Raw genomic sequence first — 21,945 nt, 5'->3', positions numbered from 1 at the left:
CCTGGAACATAAGCCCAGCCAAGGGGTCACCACTAGTAAGGATACTGGAAGCAAAACAGACTGCCTTATCCTATTCTCCATTAAAGGTAAGATGCATATGCAGCTAGACTTCTGTGTGTATCTCCTTTGTGTACCATTGCTTTTTAAAAAATAACATATGAGAGATCCAAAACCAGAGAAGATCTCAATGACTAAATAAAAAGGAAAGGTTCTAGAGGTAGAATATGAAAACAGACCAAAGATATTGGGAACCAAGAGAAAAAAATAATCAAAACAACTATAAAAAATTTTCTTAAAAGTCTTTTAAACAGAAAAAAGACATGAGTACGGTCACTATTAAGAAGAGGTAGCAAGAATACACAGAAGAACTATACAAAAAAGATCTTAATGACCCAGATAACCACGATGGTGTGATCACTCACCTAGAGCCAGACATCCAGGAATGCAAAGTCAAGTGGGCCTTAGGAAGCATCACTACAAACAAAGCTAGTGGAGGTGATGGAATTCCAGTTGAGCTATTTCAAATCCTAAATGATGATGCTGTGAAAGTGCTGCACTCAATATGCCAGCAAATTTGGAAAACTCGGCAGTGACCACAGGGCTGGAAAAGGTCAGTTTTCATTCCAATCTCAAAGGGAATGCCAAAGAATGTTCAAACTACCCCACAATTGCACTCATTTCATATGCTAGCAAAGTAATGCTCAAAATTCTCCAAGCCAGGCTTCAACAGTATGTGAACTGAGAACTTCCAGATGTTCAAGGTGGATTTAGAAAAGGCAGGGGAACCAGAGATCATATTGCCAACATCCATTGGATCATCGAAAAAGCAAGAGAATTCCAGAAAAAAATCTATGTCTTTATTGACTAAGCCAAAGTCTTTGTGTGGATCACAAGCTGAGGGAAATTCTTCAAGAGATGGGAATACCAGACCACCTTGACCTGCCTCCTGAGAAATATGTATGTAGGTCAACAAGCAACAGTTAGAACTTGATATGGAACAACGGACTGGTTCCAAATTAGGAAAGGAGTATGTCAAGGCTGTATATTGTCACCCTGCTTATTTAATTTATATGCAGAGTACATCCTGCGAAATCCCAGGCTGGATGAAGCACAAGCTGGAATCAAGATTTCTGGGAAAAATATCAATAACCCCAGATACACAGATGACACCACCCTTATGGCAGAAAGCAAAGAGGAACTAAAGAGCCTCTTGATGAAAGTGAAAGAGGAGAGTGAAAAAGCTGGCTTAAAGCTCAACATTCAAAAGACAAAGAACATGACATCTGGTCCCATCACTTCATGACAAATAGATGGGGAAACAATGGAAACAGTGACAGGCTTTATTTTCTTGGGCTCCAAAATCACTGCAGATGGTTGACTGCAGCCATGAAATTAAAAGACACTTGCTCCTTGGAAGAAAATCTATGACCAACCTGCTGTTGCTGCTGCTACTGCTAAGTCGCTTCAGTCATGTCTGACTCTGTGCGACCCCATAGATGGCAGCCCACCAGGCTCCCCTGTCCCTGGGATTCTCCAGGCAAGAACACTGGAGTGGGTTGCCATTTCCTTCTCCAACACATGAAAGTGAAAAGTGAAAGTCAAGTCGCTCAGTCGTGTCAACCTAGACAGCATATTAAAAAGCAGAGACATGACTTTGCCAACAAAGGTCCATGTAGTCGAGGCTATGGTTTTTCCAGTAGTCATGTATGGATGTGAAGAGTTGGACTATAAGGAAAGCTGAGCACCAAAGAATTGATGCTTTTGAACTGGTGTTGGAGAAGACTCTTGAGGGTCCCTTGGACTGTAAGATCAAACCTGTCAATCCTAAAGGAAATCAGTCCTGAATATTCATTGGAAGGACTGATGCTGAAGCTGAAGCTCTAATACTTTGGCCACCTGATGTGAAGAACTGACTCAGTGGAAAAGACCTTGATGCAGGGAAAGACTGAAGGCAGGAGGAGAAGGGGACAACAGCAGATGAGATGTTTGGATGGCATCACTGACTCAACGGACATGAGTTTGAGCAAACTCTGGGAGTTGGTGATGGACAGGGAAGTCTGGCGTGCAGCAGTCCATGGGGTCACAAAGAGTTGGACACAACTGAGTGAACTGAAGGTCACTATGTACTTTACTGAATCTCAAAATATGGAAGGACACTGGATTTAAGAGAAATGAAGCATTAACTTTCAAGTTAATATTAGGTCTTGCCACTGTTGCAAGACAATCTTGTGCTGGACAGATTCAATGGCAGTGCCTATACTTGGATGTTTCAACTTCCCTCCAGTGCTCCAGTGCTAAGTAGCTTCATTCACGTCTGACTCTTTGCAACCCTATGGATGGTAGTCCGCCAGGCTCCTCTGTTCATGGAATTCTCCAGGCAAGAATATTGGAGTGGGTTGCCATGCCCTTCTCTAAGGGATCTTCTTAACGAAGGGATTGAACCCATGTCTCTTAAGTCTCCTGCATTTGCAGGCTGTTTCTTTATCACTAGCACAACCTGGGAAGCCCCTTTAACTTCCCTATCTGTGTTTATCTCAGCATCCCCTTAAACCACATCAAGCATTTAGGCTCTTCCTAGGTGTTTTATGTTAGGTGTATAATTAGAAAGGGTTTATAATCTAAGTAAATAATACTAATATTAATTTTTGAAGACTAACTCATTTAATCCTCCCATAACCAATAAGAAATAAATGAGAACTAAAGTGATCAGCCTGGTGGTTAAGTGACAGAACTTGAGGAACGCTCAAGTCCTATCATGGAATATAGGATGTAGGCTTCGATAAGTGTGACAGAAACAGTACTAACTAGGCTCACTATTGTTTGCTTATCAGAATAAAGCTTCAGAAAGCCTAAAAAGGAACCTTAAGAGAATCTGGCAGTCTTAAAAGCAACACCCTCCATGGCAGAGAGACTGAATTTCATAAAAGGATTTTGGTCATTAAATGTGTAACTGTGGAGTGAATCACCAGATTAATTCACAGCCTGGATGGTGGGTTCCGATTCCTTGCTTGCCAAACAGCCTTCTGCTTACTCAGTTTCCCAGCAGCCCTCATACCAGCAAGAGGATTTCCTCTTCTGACAGTGGATGTCAGAAGGACCATTGCTCACTGTAATTACGTACAGATGGGCATTTGGGTTTATACATCATAGTTAGCATCAGTCTCTGGGTGTTAAAGTCCGATAAACTCTGCTGCACACTTTAAGACTTCTGTTCCTGGATCCACAAAGCTGAGGACCAGACCCCTTGAAGGGATTAATACCTTGAGGGCCCTGCCTGAGTGGACCACCCTGTATGACTCCCAGCTCTGCTCCTGGATTTCCACAATAAAGTCCAAGTAAGGACTAGGAACAGTGAATGCTAAAGAAGCAAAAGGAAATTCAGGGAGGATCAGGTAGACAACAAAGGGCTTCTAAATGAGTGAATTTTGTACCAGAAAATTTTGTTACTCTATTGTTGTTTTCCTTCCTAATTGACAATAGAAATTTTTGTAAAATTGTCAAGGAAGTGTCGAATGGTGAGAGTCCCTTATCCCAATTTCCAAGTTTGACTAGTCTGTCCTTGTAGACCTTTATGCCTAAACAAAATCCATGGTATTCTTTGTTTTTTCAGTTCATTTCAGTCGCTCAGTCATGTCCGACTCTTTGTGACCCCATGGACTGCAGCACGCCAGGCCTCCCTGTCCATCACCAACTCCTGGAGTCCACCCAAACCCATGTCCATTGAGTCGGTGATGCCATCCAACCATCTCATCCTCTGTCGTCCCCTCTCCTCCTGCCCTCAATCTTTCCCAGCATCAGGGTCTTTTCAAATGAGTCAGCTCTTCCCATCAGGTGGCCAAACACTTCACAAATTTGCATATCATCCTTACATACAGACTGTGCTAATCTTTTTCTGAATTGTTCCAGTATTTTAGTATATGTGCTGCTGAAGCAAGCACCATAATATTCTTTTTTTATATGTATTTTTTAACACCAAAAACATTTAGTATTGGGGTATAGTCGATTAACAATGTTGAGATAGTTTCAGGTGTACAATGAAGGGACTCAGCTGTACATATACATGTTAGATTGGCTTCTTGTTCATTTAAGTATCCAGGGTTCGATATTCTAGGTCAGCAAGCAGCTTTCTTCTATATGATTCAGAAACCAGACTCCTGGCTCGTAGGTCTGCCACACTTAGGAGCTTGTCATCTTGTACGACTAAGGTTAAGTCTCTCCAGGTTCAAGGCAGGTGGAGAGGGAGAAGGCACTAAGAAGGCACACCTTTGCTTTTAAAGGCCCCAGCCTAGAAGTGGCACATCATTCCTGCATATATGGCATTGGCCAGCAAACTAGGTTTTCACATCCAGAAGAGGATGAGACTGGATAATTCCACTGCCATAATCTTTAAGTGATTAAGAACTCAAAATATGAAAGCTTATGTTGCTGATCTTAACTGTTCTAGTTCATTACAGAGCTGAATCAGTGAGGGGACCATGCCATCCTGATGCAGACTGATGCGGCTTTCTCCTATAATGCCTGCTGCACCAGTAGCATTGTAACACCCAAAGGACTAGTGGAACAGAGCCTAAGACTGGTGTCTAAAGAAAATGAGGACCTGAAAGAAGAAATGTATGTATGCCTTGTTTGGAAACAGTTGAACAATTTAATAAGAATGAGATGTCTGCATTTTGGAGCTAAGCAATACGAGGTTATAGGGAACATAAATTATGACCCATAGGCTGTTTTTGAGGTGTAGAGAGGTTGATGGGAGGTTAATTTTTTTGTTAAGAGCAGGATGAACTGAGTAAAGTTAAAGCAGTTACTCTGAGTGCTAATGGAAAATTTTCTGGTTCAAAAAACAAGAAATGATCTCACCAATTTTAATGAATCTTGGAATTATAGTGAAAACTGCACAGAGTATAACATGGAATAGCTACCATGCTGGAGGGAGCTCTCTCTTCTCAAATCTTTTGTCCTTCAGGTCAACTCATCTGCAAGTCTAAATTGGAAGAGACACAATATTCCATTGCTGCTCTTTCCTCTTTTAGAAGGTACTGTAAGATGAAATAAACCCGAAACTTCCAAGGAAGCTCTCATATCAAATAGATCTGGAACCAACTAGAAAGGGCTCTCATTTTTCATTTGCTGTGGGGAAAAAAGTCAAGCCCTATATATACTGGCACCGCCTCATTGCTTCTCTCCCCAGTGCTGGAAATAAAAATACACTGCCTACTACTCTGATCTTTTAGGCCTGGATGTTACCTTTGGCCTTGGTAAACCTCTCAGGTTCCATCAGAGTGCAACGAGAACACAAGTGCATCCACAGAATGATGCAACTGGAAGAAATGAAAAGAGCCCTATCTGACCTTAGCAATGTCTGCGAACAGCACTTCTATTTCAGGGCCCTCATCACCAGTGAATCCCTGAAAGAAGCCAGTGACAGGAAACAAGGGAAAGGAGCAAAACTTGTCTCTCTCTGGCTACCATGCAGTGCTGGCTAGATGCTTTACAGAGAGCTGCTAATCCTCAGTACTTCCTCTCTTGGTATCATCATCCACATGCTGCAGAAGAAATTCAGCAAAGGTAAATGGCACCTAAAGTTCAGAGCATGCCTGAATCCTTCTTTGGTTAGAGATCAGATAAGAATATTATGAGTGAGCAGGCATTTCTACAGCAGAAGGGCACCCCGTTCTCTCTGCTGCTCTACTTGTACTTACAGGTAGCTTTAGCTGCTCCCAAGGCCTCTAGCAAATCAAGAGAGATGGGTCAAGTGGGCTGACACATGGGTGAGTATAGCAAGCCACAGGGAGCCTACTGGCAGAATATTAGACTTGGAGTAAAGCTAAGAGTCTATTGTGCTGTTGTTTAGTCGCTAAATCATGTCCAACTCTTAGCCAGGCTCCTCTGTCCAGGATTTCCCAGGCAAGAATACTGGAATGGACTGCCATTTCGTCTCCAGGGGATCTTCCCGACCCAGGGATTGAACCCATGTCTCCTGCTTGTCAGGCAGATGAGCCACCTGGGAAGCCCGAGAGTCCATTAGTGTACAGTCTTTTGAACTGTCCTTGAACAGGATAAGTGCTTATGATTTGTCAGGAATAATGAGTCAGTGAAACGTGCAGAAAAACGAAGACTCTGAGTTCTCATTTGGTGCCAAGAGAACACTGGTGGCTCTTAAAGTTACAGATTCATATATTGTACATGGCAGATTTCATCCCACAGAAAGGGATTTCCTGGTATTTTAAAAGGACTGCACCTGCTAATTCTTAGAACCTCAAAGTTGTACCTGGAAGACCAACTTATTGAAAACAGTTACAATGCTACTCTAAGACCACAGCTGAGGAAGGCCAGGGAGAGTGGCACAGGGGGCTCGAGGATGGAAGGTTAATCCCAGCATCCAGGCTGGTCACTCCAGACATGTCCATCTAACACATACCGGACTTAACCTCAAGATCAGCTGATACAGACGTGGTGTTACTAGATGCCTGTGCGTGACTGTGATCCTGGTGTAAAAAAAACCCCAACACAAAACAAGCTCGAAAGTTTGGCTCAAGACATGTAACAAGAGATGACTTGCAACACCATTTATATTTATATTATATTATATTCATATTTATATTGTTTCCTGCTAATTGGTTTTCCAGCTACATCTGAACTTCTTGCTGAAGGAGAACAGGGCATCGCCTGCTGAGAATAGGCTTAGTAATGTATGCCCCTCTGTACCCAACTCATGTCAACCCTCCAGGCACTTCTAGACCATGGTGAGCCAGCCAGCTCAGCTTTCTCAGGCAGATCTTCAGATCTTCAGGGGACAGATGGCAGCCTGATTCCAACACAGGCAGGGGCAGAGAGAAGAGGAGGGTTCCTCTGGCTTCACAAGTCACTGCAACATAACCACTTTCCCTCATTCCAAACAAGACTGTTAAGCTTCTCTGAGAAAAAGATCTGTTGTTAACATGCTGACAAGACCTCAAGCTACTTCACTATCTAACCACAGAAGGAGATAGCGACGATCCCTGGGGCTAAAATAGTGCTCTTCAGAATATGTGATCTTTTTTCTTTTTTAAATTCTTGATGCTTCACCTTGTTCCAGGAAGGACTGAAAGGGCGGGTGACTACTAAGGCTCTGCCAGTGAACCAGTCCAGATGTGTAGCTCCCTGCCCCAGACCTGGGCTAGCACCCCAGTGAGTTTCCCAAGGAACCTCAACAAACCAGACCAATCACATTCCACACTATTCAAAAGCACAGTGCATGGAGACCAGGTGGCCAGGGTGGCTCATGTATGGTCACAACAGATGCAAAGGAAAGCTGTCCTCTGGCTGTGACTGCCCAGAAGAGTCAAGATCTCCAACCAAGTTCAGTCTCGAAGTATGCCCACCCTCACACAGTTGTTAGTTAAAATAAGGTAACAAGGAAAACACAAGCTGGAATCAAGATTGTCGGGAGAAGTATCAATAACCTCAGATATGCAGATGACACCACCCTTATGGCAGAAAGTGAAGAGGAACTAAAAGGCCTCTGGATGAAAGTGAAAGTGGAGAGTGAAGAAGTTGGCTTAAAGCTCAACATTCAGAAAACGAAGATCATGGCATCCGGTCCCACCACTTCCTGGGAAATAGATGGGGAAACAATGGAAACAGTGGCAGACTTTATTTTTCTGGGCTCCAAAATCACTGCAGATGGTGACTGCAGCCATGAAGTTAAAAGATGCTTACTCCTTGGAAGGAAAGTTATGACCAACCTAGATAGCATATTCAAAAACAGAGACACTACTTTGCCAACAAGGTTGGTCTAGTCAAGGCCATGGTTTTTCCAGTGGTCATGTATGGATGTGAGAGTTGGACTGTGAAGAAGGCTGAGTGCCGAAGAATTGATGCTTTTGAACTGTGGTGTTGGAGAAGACTCTTGAGAGCGCCTTGGACTGCAAGGAGATCCAACCAGTCCATTCTGAAGGAGATCAGCCCTGGGATTTCTTTGGAAGGAATGATGCTAAAGCTGAAACTCCAGTACTTTGGCCACCTCATGCGAAGAGTTGACTCATTGGAAAAGACTCTGATGCTGGGAGGGATTGGGGGCAGGAGGAGAAGGGGACGACAGAGGATGAGATGGCTGGATGGCATCACTGACTCGATGGACATGAGTCTCAGTGAACTCCGGGAGTTGGTGATGGACAGGGAGGCCTGGCGTGCTGCAATTCATGGGATCGCAAAGAGTCGGACATGACTGAGCAACTGATCTGATCTGACCTGATCTGAACAAGGAAAAGCCTACACACACTAAGGGTCACAGGGTATTAGTTCAACAAGATGAGGCATCTTTGTGGTTTTTCTCTCCACCCTACCCTTTCCTCACAACAGATGGTGTAATTTACGACTTCCCAAAACTTGTTTGTAATATGATTATGTCCTTTTGAGAAGAACAAGGGTTTTCAGTGAGAAGTAGCAAATACACATAGGCCCATTGATTTCTCATCACAATGGCTCCTAAGGAGTCCAGCTCTCACACACAGTTCAAATTTTCTACCTTCCCTACAAAAGAATTGAAAGGCACGGCCAATTTCATTTGGGACACCGATTCTCCAAAAGCCCTAACCACAATGCCACACCCCACTGTGACTCAATTCTCAGTCACACAGGAAGGTATTTTCTACTTCTTTTCCTATTCTGTAATTCTAGTTTCTTGGGATAGAGGAGGGAGCCAGAAAGATGCTATCTTCTCATCAGATCTTAGCATTACTACATCTATTACAGGAATACACCCTCCCTACCAGGAGAGCTTGCTCATTAATACAAAGGACAAGTAAATTTATTCAAGGACTAAGTTATTTAAACTAACCACAGTAATCCCTTAGGTTCTAGGCCTCTGAACGGTATTGTCTTGGATATGAAAGGAACAATGCTTCTTCTGTCTAAAGCAACTAGAGGTCAGCCTTTCTTGAAGCAGTCATCATTGGATTCTTAGGTTCTAGATTAAGACCAAGCATGTTTCAAAAAAGGAGGCAAAAACTGGCCATCGCTGCTTACCAGCACTTAGTGTGACTAAGTTCATTCAACTGGTAGCCCAACACCTTGTAAGAATTAAACAATTTGATACATGACAGATATATAGATTAATATATATAATCTGATAATATATCAATTTGATATATTATTTATTGTCATACATTTTTAAAATCTGGGAAACCAGGGGGCTTCTGAGGAGCAAACCATTTGGAGAGAAAGGAAGTTGTGATCCAGGAAAATCCCATGGGTCACGATGGGAATGAAGTTCCAGAAGACAGCTAGAATGCTTCGCCCCATTTCTTCCTTCAACAAAAGCTGACTGTGTGCTGACTGTGCGCCTGGCTGCAGCCTTCAGGGCGCTCACAGCCTGGTCAGAAGACAGGCGGGGAAAGCACAGACCGCTGCTAATTGTGATGATGCCGTCATACACAGGGTGTGATGGGAAGAGTCACGAGAAGGTGCTGACTCAGACCCAGGGTGAGCCAAGAGGGCATCTCAGAAGAGTCGGTATCTGAATCTTGAAGGTTTTAGTCAGGAATAAAAGGAGAGAGGCTTGCCAAGCAGAAAAGGCACACAGTGCCTTCAGCCCTACACAACAATGCCCAGGGACGGTCAGGGATGATTGCAGAGAGATGAGGCGGGAAGAGGCAGGGTTCAGGTTCTATATGCAGTAGGAGCTACTAAGGTTCAATCAGGAGGTGACGGATCAAATCTGCACTGTAGATCTGGTGATCCGGTGGCCTCTGGAAAACTGCCTGGCCTGCAGAAGAGCCACTGCCAGAGGGGCTATAAAGACAAGGCGGTGGGAGAGAACTAACAAGATTCCAGCAATACTTAAAAGGGCTACGGGGGAGAAAGGATTTGCCCTCCAGCTTTCTGGCTCTGCTACCACCAGAGATAAGAAAGCACAGGGAAAGGGGGTAGAGATGTTGGTAAGTTCAGTTTTGGATGCACTGACATTGGGGTGTTAGAGACTATCCTCTTGCTCATACACAGGAGTGGGTTAATGGCTCAATTCAACAAGTTAAAGGCTCAACGAGTATTCAGTGACTGACGACCACTTTGAATGAAAACATGTCACCTGGTGGCTCAGATGGTAAAGAATCTGCCTGCAATGTAGGAGACCTGGGTTTGATCCCTGGGTTGGGAAGATACCCTGGAGAAGGAAATGGCTACCCACTCCAGTATTCTTGCCTGGGAAATTCCACGGGCAGAGGAATCTGGTGGGCTACAGTCCATGGCCCCACAAAGAGTCATATGTGACTGAGCACAAGAAGCAGAACTGCCAGGAAAAAAAACAAAAAGCTGGACCTGAATTTGACCAAGAATCTAGATTCAGTAACCAGGTGACAGGAAATACAGAGGACAAAGAACATGTCACAGAATGCTACAAGGATGCCATCTGCAAAATCCAAGCTGAGAGGTTCTACAGACAAATGACCTAGTTTCCTCTACAGATCAACCACAAGTGTAAATCAGTTGGGCACTGTGAATCTTAACTGTGCAAAGATAGATACAAATTGAAAATAGACTTAATTATCCCTATTGAAAACAAGGGTAGACTTTTCCCCTCCCTGTGTTTCAGAATTTCTTTCTCTGTCCTTTTCACATGCAAGTAATCTTTACGACTATATAGGCCTCATAACCTAGGAATGTTTCCTCAGGGAGCTGGGAACCACTTTTTGAAATGCAAACATCCAGGGTCTCAACCTCCCAGTTCTAAGGGCATGGATGGTGGGCTCCTTGCTTCAATTAGCCAAAAAACTACCTCCCATGTTAAGATGTGAGATGTTTGTTTCCCCTCCAGATAAAGCCAGTCAACTAAAGTAGTCCCTCCAAGTTCCATGATAATTTAGGATGAACTACATATGATATTTTTTCCAGTAGTCATTTATGGATATGAGAGTTGAACTATACAGAAAGCTGAGCACAGAAGAATTGATGCTTTTGAACTGTGGTGTTGAGAAGACTCTTGAGAGTCCCTTAGACTGCAAGGAGATCAGTCCTGGGTATTCATTGGAAGGACTGATGTTGAAGCTGAAACTCCAGTACTTTGGCCACCTGATGTGAAGAGCTGACTCATTGGAAAAGACCCTGATGCTGGGAAAGATTGAGGGCAGGAGAAGAAGGGGACGGCAGAGGATGAGATGGTTGGATGGCATCACCGACTCAATGGACATGAGTTTGGGTGGACTCCGGGAGTTGGTGATGGACAGGGAGGCTTGGCGTGCTGCAGTTTGTGGGGTCACAAAGAGTTGGACACAACTGAGCGCCTGTACTGAACTGAACATGTGATATAACTGTGTGCCTGCTAAGTCGATTCAGTCATGTCTAACTCTTCACAATCCCATGGATTGGAGCCCACCAGGCTCCTCTGTCTATGGGATTCTCCAGGCAAGAATACTGGAATGGGTTGCCATGCCCTCCTCCAGAGGATCTTCCTGACCCAGGGATTGAACCTGAGTCTCTTCTGTCTCCTGCATTGGCAGGTGGGTTCTTTACCAATAGTGCCACATGGGAAGCCCTGTGACATAAGATCAACTCTCAAAGTCTTCTAACTGGAGGTCTAGTTATTAATCTTAAAAACATGGATTGTACTTGCACCTGCTTGGCTATAGAAAAGAGTAAGATTTCTTTATCTTTGTAATTTTTCAGCAGATTGCCTGATTTAATGCTTATTCAAAAATAAACTGTTTTCCTTCTCTGTGGACAGGTTCTCAGTTGAGAAATTCTTTTAAATTATATTTCCCCGATACTCTGTATTTGATACTAACTTATTTTAGATGCAGTAAATATTGTAGTTAATTTTAAAGCTTTCTTGAATTTTGAAGAAATACAATGAAATATTTGCAGATGAAAAAATATGATGTCTGTTATTTGCTTCAAAAGGTATGGAGGTGGGAAGAGAAACATTGCCAGGTATGGATAATTGGTACTAGGTGATAGACATCAAATTCATTATGTTACCATCTCTACTTTTCTTATGTTTGAACACTTCCATAATAAAAAAGTTAAGATACATGGAAGCCAGCTGGCATATAAGTTTGGAGCTGGAAGGAAAGGGAATTTTAAGTGTTGGAGATAAAGCTCTGGAGGCATTAATGTACCAGTACCAGAAAGGCCATGGAAATGGACAAATTGCCAACCAAGGCAGCATACAGCAAGAGGATCAAGGGCAAAAACCCTGATGAATACCAACATGTAGGCGGCGGAGAATATTGCAAAGAAACCCAAAGAATTAAAAGCAGAAGAGGGTGGTGTCAGCTTCAATAAGGATGGCATGGCTAATAGTGTTAAATGTGAATGTTGCAGAATCTACGGTATTAGAAAGTAGGAGGTCAGAGACCTTAGCAAAATCAGTTTCATTGCAGTGATGGCCCAGGACACCCGGTTATAGCAAGGAGATGTGTAAAAAGACAGTGGGGAAGCTAAGACAGTGGCTCTGAAGAGAAGCAAAATATCGGACAAGGGCTGGAAGGCTACATTTGGCAGACAGGGGTGGGAGGTGGGTAAGATTTGCACTGAATTATTGAAGGGACAGGTTAGTAGACAGGTGCTGAGAAACAAGGGAAAGAAGGGCTAAGTGCTGGAACAAGGTCACTCAGGAAGTAGAAAGGCACAGTCTCTAGACCACAGGGAGATGGCATGGCCAAGAATCACTTGTCCAGTATCTGCTCTTCCCTTCCTCCAGAAAGAATTTTATTAATAGCTGAGACGTGACCCCCTAGAATAGACTAAATTCAGCATCTTCCTTTCCAGCTGGCTGTGGCCATGCGACATGCTGGGGCCAAGAGGACAAGCAGCGGCATCCTCCAGCAACGTCCTGGGAACTTCCCTTAAGGGAAAGCGCAGGCTCTCCCTCTGCCCTTCTTGGTTCATTCTCCCATCCTGCCACCAGAAACGAGGCCACAGCCTTAAGGGACCATTAGATAGAGGCCTTGCTGGTAATACAGCAAGATAAGAATCTAGGTCTGAATGTCAAAGAACTGGGCCTCCAAACCAGCTCTGACTTCTCTCTAGACTCTATTTCCTGGAGAGTGAACTGTTTTTCTTAAAGCACTGTTATCTGGGACTTTCATCACGTGCAATTGTACCTGTCTATTAAGGAAGGACTGGATACCTCATCCTCTAAGGAGAGTGTCATAACATCTTTGTAGATACAACTAATTGGAGGGATGATGGGGAGAAGAGCTAGAAGTTAAGGGAGTTCATACTTGAGTTGGAAAAATAGGAGAAGTGTGGGTAGGTTTGAAATAGTCATCATGAGAAATACAGGAATTTCAGAAGAAGCTGGAGACCATACCTTTATGATGGGGCCACTCAGCTTATTCAGCTGTGATGAACCAAGAAAGCAGCTGACTGTCCCAACTGAGGGGCTAGGTTGTATATGGCAAGTTGTGAAGCTCTCAACTACTTCTACTGCTGACTGTATGACCTTCAGGCCATACTTTTTCTTCCCATTCTCAGTTTTTATTTATAGAACAGTGTGCTAAATAACAAATTGAAAAAATTTCAAGCATACAGCATTATTATGTCCCTAAGAAGTTACAACCTCAAGTGAACTTCCATGTTCTTAGAATATTCTAATACATTTTCAAATTTTAAATTGTGGTAAAATACACATAAATTTAAATTATGGTAAAATACACATAAAAATAACCATCTTAATCACTTTTAAGGGGTATTAAGTACATTCACATTGCTAGGTAATGATCACCACCATCCATCTCCAGAACTCTTTCTTGTAAACCTGAGATTCTGTACCCATTAAACCATCTCTCTCCATTCCCTCTTCTTCCAGTCCCTGAACCACCATTCTACTTTGCCCCTATGAATCTGACTACTCCAGGTACCTCATAAATGGAATCATACAGTATGTCTTTTTGCAACTGGCTTATATCACTTAACATAATGCTCAAGGTTCAACATGTTACAGCATATGTCAGTTTCCTTTCTAAGGCTAGTTTTCTGTTGTATGTTTGTACCACATTTTGTTTATCCATTCGTCCATTAGGGGACGCTTGGTTGCTTCCACCGTTTGGCTGTTATTATGAAGCATGCTGCTATGGATATGGGTATACGAACATCTCTTTGAAACCCTGTTTTTCAATTCCGTTGAATGTGTGCCCAGAGTAGAATTTGTAGCTCATCTATTAACTATTTTTAACTTTGAGAAAATGCCATACTGTTTTCCACAGTACCTGAATGATTTTATATTCCCACCAAGAGTGCACAAGGGTTCCAACAGCTCCACACCCTCACCAACAGCCGTTTTTTATTTTTGGTGCTAGCCATCCTAATGTCATAATTTGCTCTTAAGAGTAAGGATCTCATAAGAGCAAAAGCCTATCACAGTGCCTAGAACACAATAAAGGTTAGCTATCAAACAACTTTGAAATACAAGATGTAAGTTAAATTCTGTGCTGCCTTTTTCTAAGCAGGAAAGATACAGTTATATTAAAATTTGCCAAACCCCACCCAGTAATGCCTATAATAGATTTGCCTATATTCAAGCTCATTAGTGACATGTACTTTTGCCAAGGCATTAATTAGCAAATTACTAATTCCAGAAATGTTTAACACACTCCAAAAGGACCCACTAGCAGTCACTCCCCATTCTCTCTCTCCTGAGTCACTGGGAACCACTAATCATTTTCTATATAGATTTGCCTGCTCTGGACATTTCATATAAATGGATTTATACGATATGTAGTCTTCTTCCTTCTTTCACTCAGCATCATGCTGTCAGAGTTTATCCATTTTGCAGCATGAACTGGCAATTCATTCATTTTTGTGACTCAATATTCCATTTTATGATATCATGTTTTTTTTTTAATCTCCTATAAGAACCCAGATTTCTGGCTTTTCTTGAAAAACTGGAGATGAGAATGTAGAAAGGCCCTCCCCTTTCCACAAGACAACCACTGGAAGGACCTTCAGTTCAGTTCAGTTCAGTCGCTCAGTCGTGTCCAACCCTTTGCAACCCCATGAATCGCAGCACAGCAGGCCTCCCTGTCCATCACCAACTCCTGGAGTTCACTCAGGCTCATGTCCATCGAGTCAGTAATGCCATCCAGCCATCTCATCCTCTGTCGTCCCCTTCTCCTCCTGCTCCCAATTCCTCCCAGCATCAGAGTCTTTTCCAGTGAGTCAACTCTTCGCATGAGGTGGCCAAAGTACTGGAGTTTCAGCTTTAGCATCATTCCTTCCAAAGAAATCCCGGGGCTGATCTCCTTCAGAATGGACTGGTTGGATCTCCTTGCAGTCCAAGGGACTCTCAAGAGTCTTCTCCAACACCACCTTAGGAGTAGCTTTTTGTTCCCTCAGCATTCCAGGCACTTTTCTATCTCAGGGTCTTTACACTTCACTTACTGCACTTACCTTTTTCCTAAAATGCTTTTCTTTCAGATATGCACATGGTTCCTTTCCTTATCTCCCAAAGGTCTGTTCACAGGACCCCTTCTCAGTGAAGCCTCCTACCTACATCTGCAATGCTTACCCCATCCCCCAACTCTTACATTCATTTATTTATTTATGTCATTACATCTGACATACTGTATGTTTTAATTATATCAGCTTCCAACTACCCCTCATTAGAATGAGAGTTCCATGATAACAGGTATTTCTGTTTTGTTCACTATTGTATTTCTAGTACCTAAAGCTTCAGTCAGTTCAGTTCAGTTCAGTCGCTCAGTCATGTCCGACTCTTTGTGACCCCATTAATTGCAGCACGCCAGGCCTCCCTGTCCATCACCAACTCCCGGAGTTCACCCAGACTCACGTCCATAGAATCAGTGATGCCATCCAGCCATCTCATCCTCTGTCGTCCCCTTCTCCTCCTGCCCCCAATCCTTCCCGGCATCAGAGTCTTTTCCAATGAGTCAAGTCTTAGCAAGAGGTGGCCAAAGTATTGGAGTTTCAGCTTTAGCATCAGTCCTTCCAAAGAACACCCAGGACTGATCTCCTTTAGGATGGACTGGTTGGATCTCCTTGCAGTCCAAGGGACTCTCAAGAGTCTTCTCCAACACCACAGTTCAAAAGCATCAATTCTTTGGCACTCAGCCTTCTTCACAGTCCAACTCTCACATCCATACATGACCACAGGAAAAACTATAGCCTTGACTAGACGGACTTTGTTGGCAAAGTAATGTCTCTGCTTTTGAATATGCTATCTAGGTTGGTCATAACTTTCCTTCCAAGGAGTAAGCATCTTTTAATTTCATGGCTGCAGTCACCATCTGCAGTGATTTTGGAGCCCAAAAAATAAAATCTGACACTGTTTCCACTGTTTCCCCATCTATTTCCCATGAAGTGATGGGACTGGATGCTATGATCTTAGTTTTCTGAATTTTGAGCTTTAAGCCAACTTTTTCACTCTCCTCTTTCATCAAGAGGCTTTTTAATTCCTCTGTAGTACTCAAATTTTTTGAATATACAAATTAATGAAATTGTGGGCTTCCCTGGTGGCTCAGATGGTAAAGAATCTGCCTGCAATGTAGGAGACCAGGGTTCTTTCTCTGGGTCAGGAAGATCCCCTGGAGAAGGGAATGGCTACCCACTCCAGTATTCTTGCCTGGAGAATTCCATGGATAGAGGAGCCTTGCGGGCTACAGTCCATGGGGTCACAAAGAGTTGGACACGACTAAGTGACTAACACCTGCAGACAGTCACAATGCAAATTAGTGAACTTGTTATAGTCTTTAGTGACTAAAAGCTGATCCTAAAAATAAACCTATTGTTCAATCACTAAGTCATGTCCAACTCTTTGTGACTGTGTAGGCTGCAGCATGCCAGACTTCCCTGTCCTTCACTATCTCCTGGAGTTTGCTCAAACTCGTATCTATTGAGCCAGTGATGCCATCCAACCAACTCATCCTCTGTCGACCCCTCCTCCTCCTGTCCTCAATCTTTCCCAGCATCAGGGTCTTTTCCAACGAGTTGGCTCTCCACTGGAGAAGAGAATGGCAAACCACTTCAGTATTCTTGCCTTGAGAACCCCATGCACAGTATGAAAAGAAAAAAAGAATAAACCTAGAAATGTTTAAACAGCTTTGATGCATACTTTATATTCATTGACATTTTAAGTGCAATGAGTTTTGGCAAATATATGTACTCCTATAACCTCCACCATGCTTAAGATACAGAACACCGAACGTAAAATTCTTAATAAGTCATAGTTAACACACTAAGGTAGGTCTGTTTACCATAGTCAGGCATGCCTAGAACTTGATAATGTTTTCAAGTTTTACGCTTGGGACTTCCCTGGTGGTCCAGTGGTTAAGACTCTGCCTTTCCAATGCAGGTTTGCCCAGTGAAGACACTCCTGCAGCCCTCAGCTCCACTACTGGCAGGTAGGAAGCACTGCAGTTTGCATGGCTGACCCCACGGACTGAAGCTACTGCTGGAACTGCTGCCACCACAGCCCCTCACGGAATGAAATCTTTACTGCTCCATCCAGAATATCAAGACAAAGTTTAGGATGGGTGTTTCTATTGGTAGAGCCGAGGTCAAGTGCCCACAACCCTAGTTACAACAAAAATGAAGTGGAATGTGGATGGAGAGAAGTCTGAAGAGGTAGTTGAGGGTCAAATTATAAAGGATCTTTTTTTGAATATTCTCTTTTTAAAAAAAAAAAGTATGTGTTTTGCTCCACTGGGTCTTAGGTGCAGCATGTGGGACTGTCAATCTTCACAGTGGTATGCACGATCTTTTTATTTTTATGTGGACCTTTTTACAAGTCTTTATTGAGTTTGCTACAATATTGTTTTTATGTCTTTTTTTGGGGGGGGGACCACAAAGCATGTGGGATCTTAGCTCCCCTACCAAGGACCAAACTGGGGAGGGAGGTAATGAATTTTGTTTCTATCCTGTTGAGTTTGAGACATCTGTGACAGTGAGATGAAGCTACTCAGAAGAAAGCTGGAGGAACACTGGGGACATGAGCACTTGAGAGTTGGGAAGAAGAGGAGGATCCCACAAAGGAGTCCAGGAAGGACCAGGCAATGGGGAGAAGGCTCAGAAGACAGCAGTGTCTTGGCTTACAGGATATTTCAGGAATAAAGTGGTATATAGTAGAGAGGTCCAGCAAAAAAGAGGCTGACAAAAAAAAGTAAGTAAGCTTACTCAGGGTAGTTTCAGTACAATGGTGGGATGGGAGCCAGGCTGAAGCATCACTATCATACAACTAAATGTGTGATGGCTACCATTCTCTACCAAACATTGAAACATTCTCTACTACACACAGACCCCTGCACTCACATAGCAATCTGTTCCAAACAAACAGCTCTGATATCTCTATGTTTAAACTATCTCCGGCTCTCTATTGGTTCTTGCTGAAGCAAACCAGATGCTTAGGTCTCAACCAGAGATTCCTGCCCTGCTCTCCAATGGAGCACCAAATGGGACAAAAGCATAAATGTCCCTCGCCTAGTTGAGGGGAACAATGGCTTCCTGAACTCCAGAACCCTTAGCTGATCTCGGGAGCACTGTCATTTAGGTTTGTCGTTTCAGTGGCTGCCATCACTCCTTACCACAGATGGGTCAAATTACCATAATTACAATAACAGACACCTCAAACTGTTAGTCTCAGTTTATAACTATCTTACCTACAGAACATTCATTCCCCTTCTGGAGGAAAGAGTGCAAATTACCATGACCATAAGCGCTAACTAGAATCAGGAGCAATGGACCTGCACCTAAGCCTTGCCAGAGAAATTACTTCTTCGTTTCTCTCAGGCTCTCTTTATATACTAAAGTGGTCACCCAAGAGAGGAACCACTGAATGGCCTAACTAAGCCCAGGGAAAGGAACAAACAAACCCAGACAAAATCAAATACAAATACATTCATTCAGGGAACAGGAAGTTTAACTGATGCCATGGCAACACCAGCAGCCTGTGACATCAGAGCAGAAGGCGAGGAACAAAGGGATTTGTGAGCTACCTTTCCATGGGTCTTCTCTCCCTTGAAATTTGACTCATGCTGCTTATTTGGTACTGTTTCAGAATACTGCCATTTAAAACTTCTCTTGGTACTTTTCTCCAGCATCTTCTTGGAGATTAGCCAAAACCACATGCTGGAAATCTGCTGAGTGCCACGATCTTATTAATATGCAATGAGATCGTATTTCAGACTGCTTGTAATAGCGGGCTGCCAATCAGCTACAGGGTAAGGACATAAAGTGTAAAACTAAAAATATCTGAAAAAATTAAAGGGGAGACCAAATAAACTGAAACTTCATCATCACTTTAGGTTGGAAATTTACACAAGAAGTTTTTGAGCGAGTGGAATTTTTAGGGAGAGTGGCTTCCCCAGGTTGGAGTGGAAAAATACCAGGCTCTGGTATTTGAAGGTCTACAAAGAGCAAGAGAAGCTGCTATAAATGTTCCCCTCCCCCTCATTCAGCAGCAGCAGCTGGATTTTACTAACTTCCCCTGTAAGAAGCTACAATTGATTCCAGTCAGGAGTCTCTTAAGGCAGAATAGAATGAGCAGGCAATTTTAGCAAAGCTAGGCTCAGTTTATCAGATGGGCTGCAGGTTTACCCAGTATTAAAAAATAGCGATTAGCAGAAATTGCTTTCCTTAGTGTAAAAGACATTTTTAAAAAGAAAGAATATACAGCTGATTCAAAGAGACAGTATCCTCATTTATGGGGTTCCCTGGTGGATCAGATGGTAAAAAATGCGCCTGCAATGTGGGAGACCTGGGTTCAATCCCTGAAGTGGGAAGATCCCCTGGAGGAGGGCATGACAACCTGCTCCATTATTCTTTCCTGGAGAATGCCCATGGACAGAGGAGCCTGGTGGGCTATAGTCCATGGGGTCTCAAAAAGTCAGACATGACTGATCGACTAAGTACACACACCTTCATTTATAAGCAGGAAGAGGGGGATGATCTCATCCCATCAGGTAACTTGTTGACACATGAAGAGTAAATCTTCTCTCTCATCTTTGGTGGTAAACTTGGAAAGTTATTAAAGTGATCAATTATAGTTCCTTCTTCAGTAGGGTTCTTTATTATTTAACAGAAAAGTTTTCAGTATTCAAACCAAAACACCACATCCATATGTAGCCAGTGGTGTACGAAGGGCCCCTCACAATTCAAGGTGATTTCGGAGAGTTCATTAATCCTGTTTTAGAGGGAGATGACCTACCCCTGGAATGGACTCAATGATCAGCAGAGATTTCTAAGCAAGCGTGGGGAGGGGATTAGCATGCTTAAGGGATTTCTAAGCAAGCATGGGGAGGGGAGAGTCCACCTAGCCTCTGTATTACTGTCTCCAGGACCTATAGTTCCCTACTGCCATGCCTTTTGCACTTTATAGCTCCAGAAGAGATATGTGAATGGTCCTAATATAACAGAGGAAATGGCCTTGAATAGCAGCTAGAAACATCTGAGTTCGATATATGAAACTTCATACCACAAGGGTATTGGAATTTGGTGCCCTGTTACTAAAAAGCTTTTTCATTACTAGACAAATGGCATATATCTGTGGGTGGGATTTACTTCCGGTTCTGTATGTTTAGAACACTATCCTGATTACAAGACAGCAATATTACTTCTGATTATTTGGGTTGTCTGTGAAAATGCACATGCCTGGGTCCCACTTCAGAGCCAGAAAATCAGATTCGTCCTCAGTGAAGCCAAGGAATCTCTATTTCTGACAAGTAAACCAAGTTATTTTCATAATCAGGGAAGTTTGGAGAACACAGATCTAAGTCTCTGCTTACAGTCATAGCAAGTTCTTAAAACTAAGGAGGAAACAAATGACTTGAAGACAGGAAACTGGTTAGACTGATAAATCAGAAGGACCTCTCACTGAGTTAGGAGAACTAGAATTTCGAGGAAAGGTTGACTGTCCAGTGGGAGCAGGAGCCAGCATCCTCAGCACCACTTTGCAGTCACCAGCACTTGCTCCAGGTCCTGCCTTACTCCACTTCCTCGCTCTTCATTGCAAGAAGACTTTGCCTTCATAGATCTTAAGACTCCTCCATAGATCTTAAGCTGCAGGTGAAATCCAAGGGAGGATGGGAAGTGCTTTCCAACGCACCATGCAGTTCCAGGATATAAGAGAATAAGACTCTGAACTGGCCTATTAACAGCCTTCAGACTTCTAAAATCCAGCCACTCACCCAGATCCGAGAGCCTTTTCATCAAGCCAGCTTCTCTTACAGCAGCAGGACCATATTCCACTCCTTTTCTTTTCTGTAAGTTAAATTAGAGCTAGATGTGAGGGAAGATGACTGAAAATAAGACCATTTTAGTTCACAAAAAATACAGAAGTCTGCAATGGTATTCTTAGTTTCCAGCAGATCCCTCTGGAAACCTGTGACACATCAGCCCTTCCTTTCTTTTAATCTGAGTTCTGGTCATTTCAAACACTTGGAGGGAAGGAGGAGAGGGACAACAACCACTGGATTCAAATCAACCTCCCAAGCCACTCGGTGTCGACTGAGGCTGAGCCAAGTCAGAATCTGGCTGTCGGGTGTGTGCGTCGCTGGCCTGGACTGAGCCCCGGCTTCTCCATCAGTGAGCTCTCCATGACTGCAGGTTTCTTTCATTGAAGAGAGGACAAAACAGCCTCTTCAGTCTTCCCGCCGCTGGGGAGACCAGCGCCGACTTCCTTTCCAATGAACGCTCTTTCTGAGAATAGACCCTGGAGGCTTAAATCCTCGGTCGCTCTCTTTAGCCTCTCCGCCCTCGATTTTCCACCGGGAATTCTCCTCGGTTTCTCCTCCTCCAGCCCCTCTGTGAAATCCTCTCCCGTCTTTCCTCTCCTCCATCACCCCGAGGGGAATCCACCCCTTTCTCTCTCCTCGGAGGGGAGGCTGAAGAAACCCACCAGGCCGCTAGCCCCGATCCGCCTCGCAAACAGGGTGCCTTCCATCCATCCCCTCCCTCCTTTCCCATCTTCTACCGGGGGGGCGGGGGGGGGGGAGGGAAAATCCCACGTGCTCTCCC

General features: G+C 43.5%; 1 protein-coding gene and 1 long non-coding RNA gene across 3 annotated transcripts in view; one reads left to right on the top strand and one right to left on the bottom strand.

The window, feature by feature from the left end:
- ARG2 (arginase 2) overlaps positions 1–21,945 on the bottom strand; it is a 35,187-nt gene that overhangs the window by 12,654 nt on the left and 588 nt on the right. Inside the window, exons 1-2 of one of the 2 annotated variants that reach the window (XM_027552236.1) lie at positions 21,827–21,886; positions 21,117–21,189 (exon numbers count right to left, since the gene is read on the bottom strand). In XM_027552236.1, coding sequence (XP_027408037.1) covers positions 21,117–21,189; positions 21,827–21,871 — 118 coding nt within the window. In that variant the 5' untranslated portion in view covers positions 21,872–21,886. Of the gene's footprint in view, positions 1–21,116; positions 21,190–21,826; positions 21,887–21,945 lie in introns of those variants that run through there. The other variant, XM_027552235.1, reaches the window with a different exon arrangement.
- Positions 3,989–17,744, top strand: LOC113899016. The gene is made up of 2 exons (XR_003512809.1): positions 3,989–4,611; positions 17,288–17,744. It is a non-coding gene; the product is annotated as an uncharacterized LOC113899016 (long non-coding RNA).

The sequence above is a fragment of the Bos indicus x Bos taurus genome, chromosome 10 (genome assembly GCF_003369695.1).
Source record: "Bos indicus x Bos taurus breed Angus x Brahman F1 hybrid chromosome 10, Bos_hybrid_MaternalHap_v2.0, whole genome shotgun sequence".
In the NCBI taxonomy this organism is placed as follows: domain Eukaryota; kingdom Metazoa; phylum Chordata; class Mammalia; order Artiodactyla; family Bovidae; genus Bos; species Bos indicus x Bos taurus.
The sequence above is the reverse complement of the archived record's forward strand: the minus strand, read 5'-3'. Positions and strand labels throughout refer to the sequence as shown.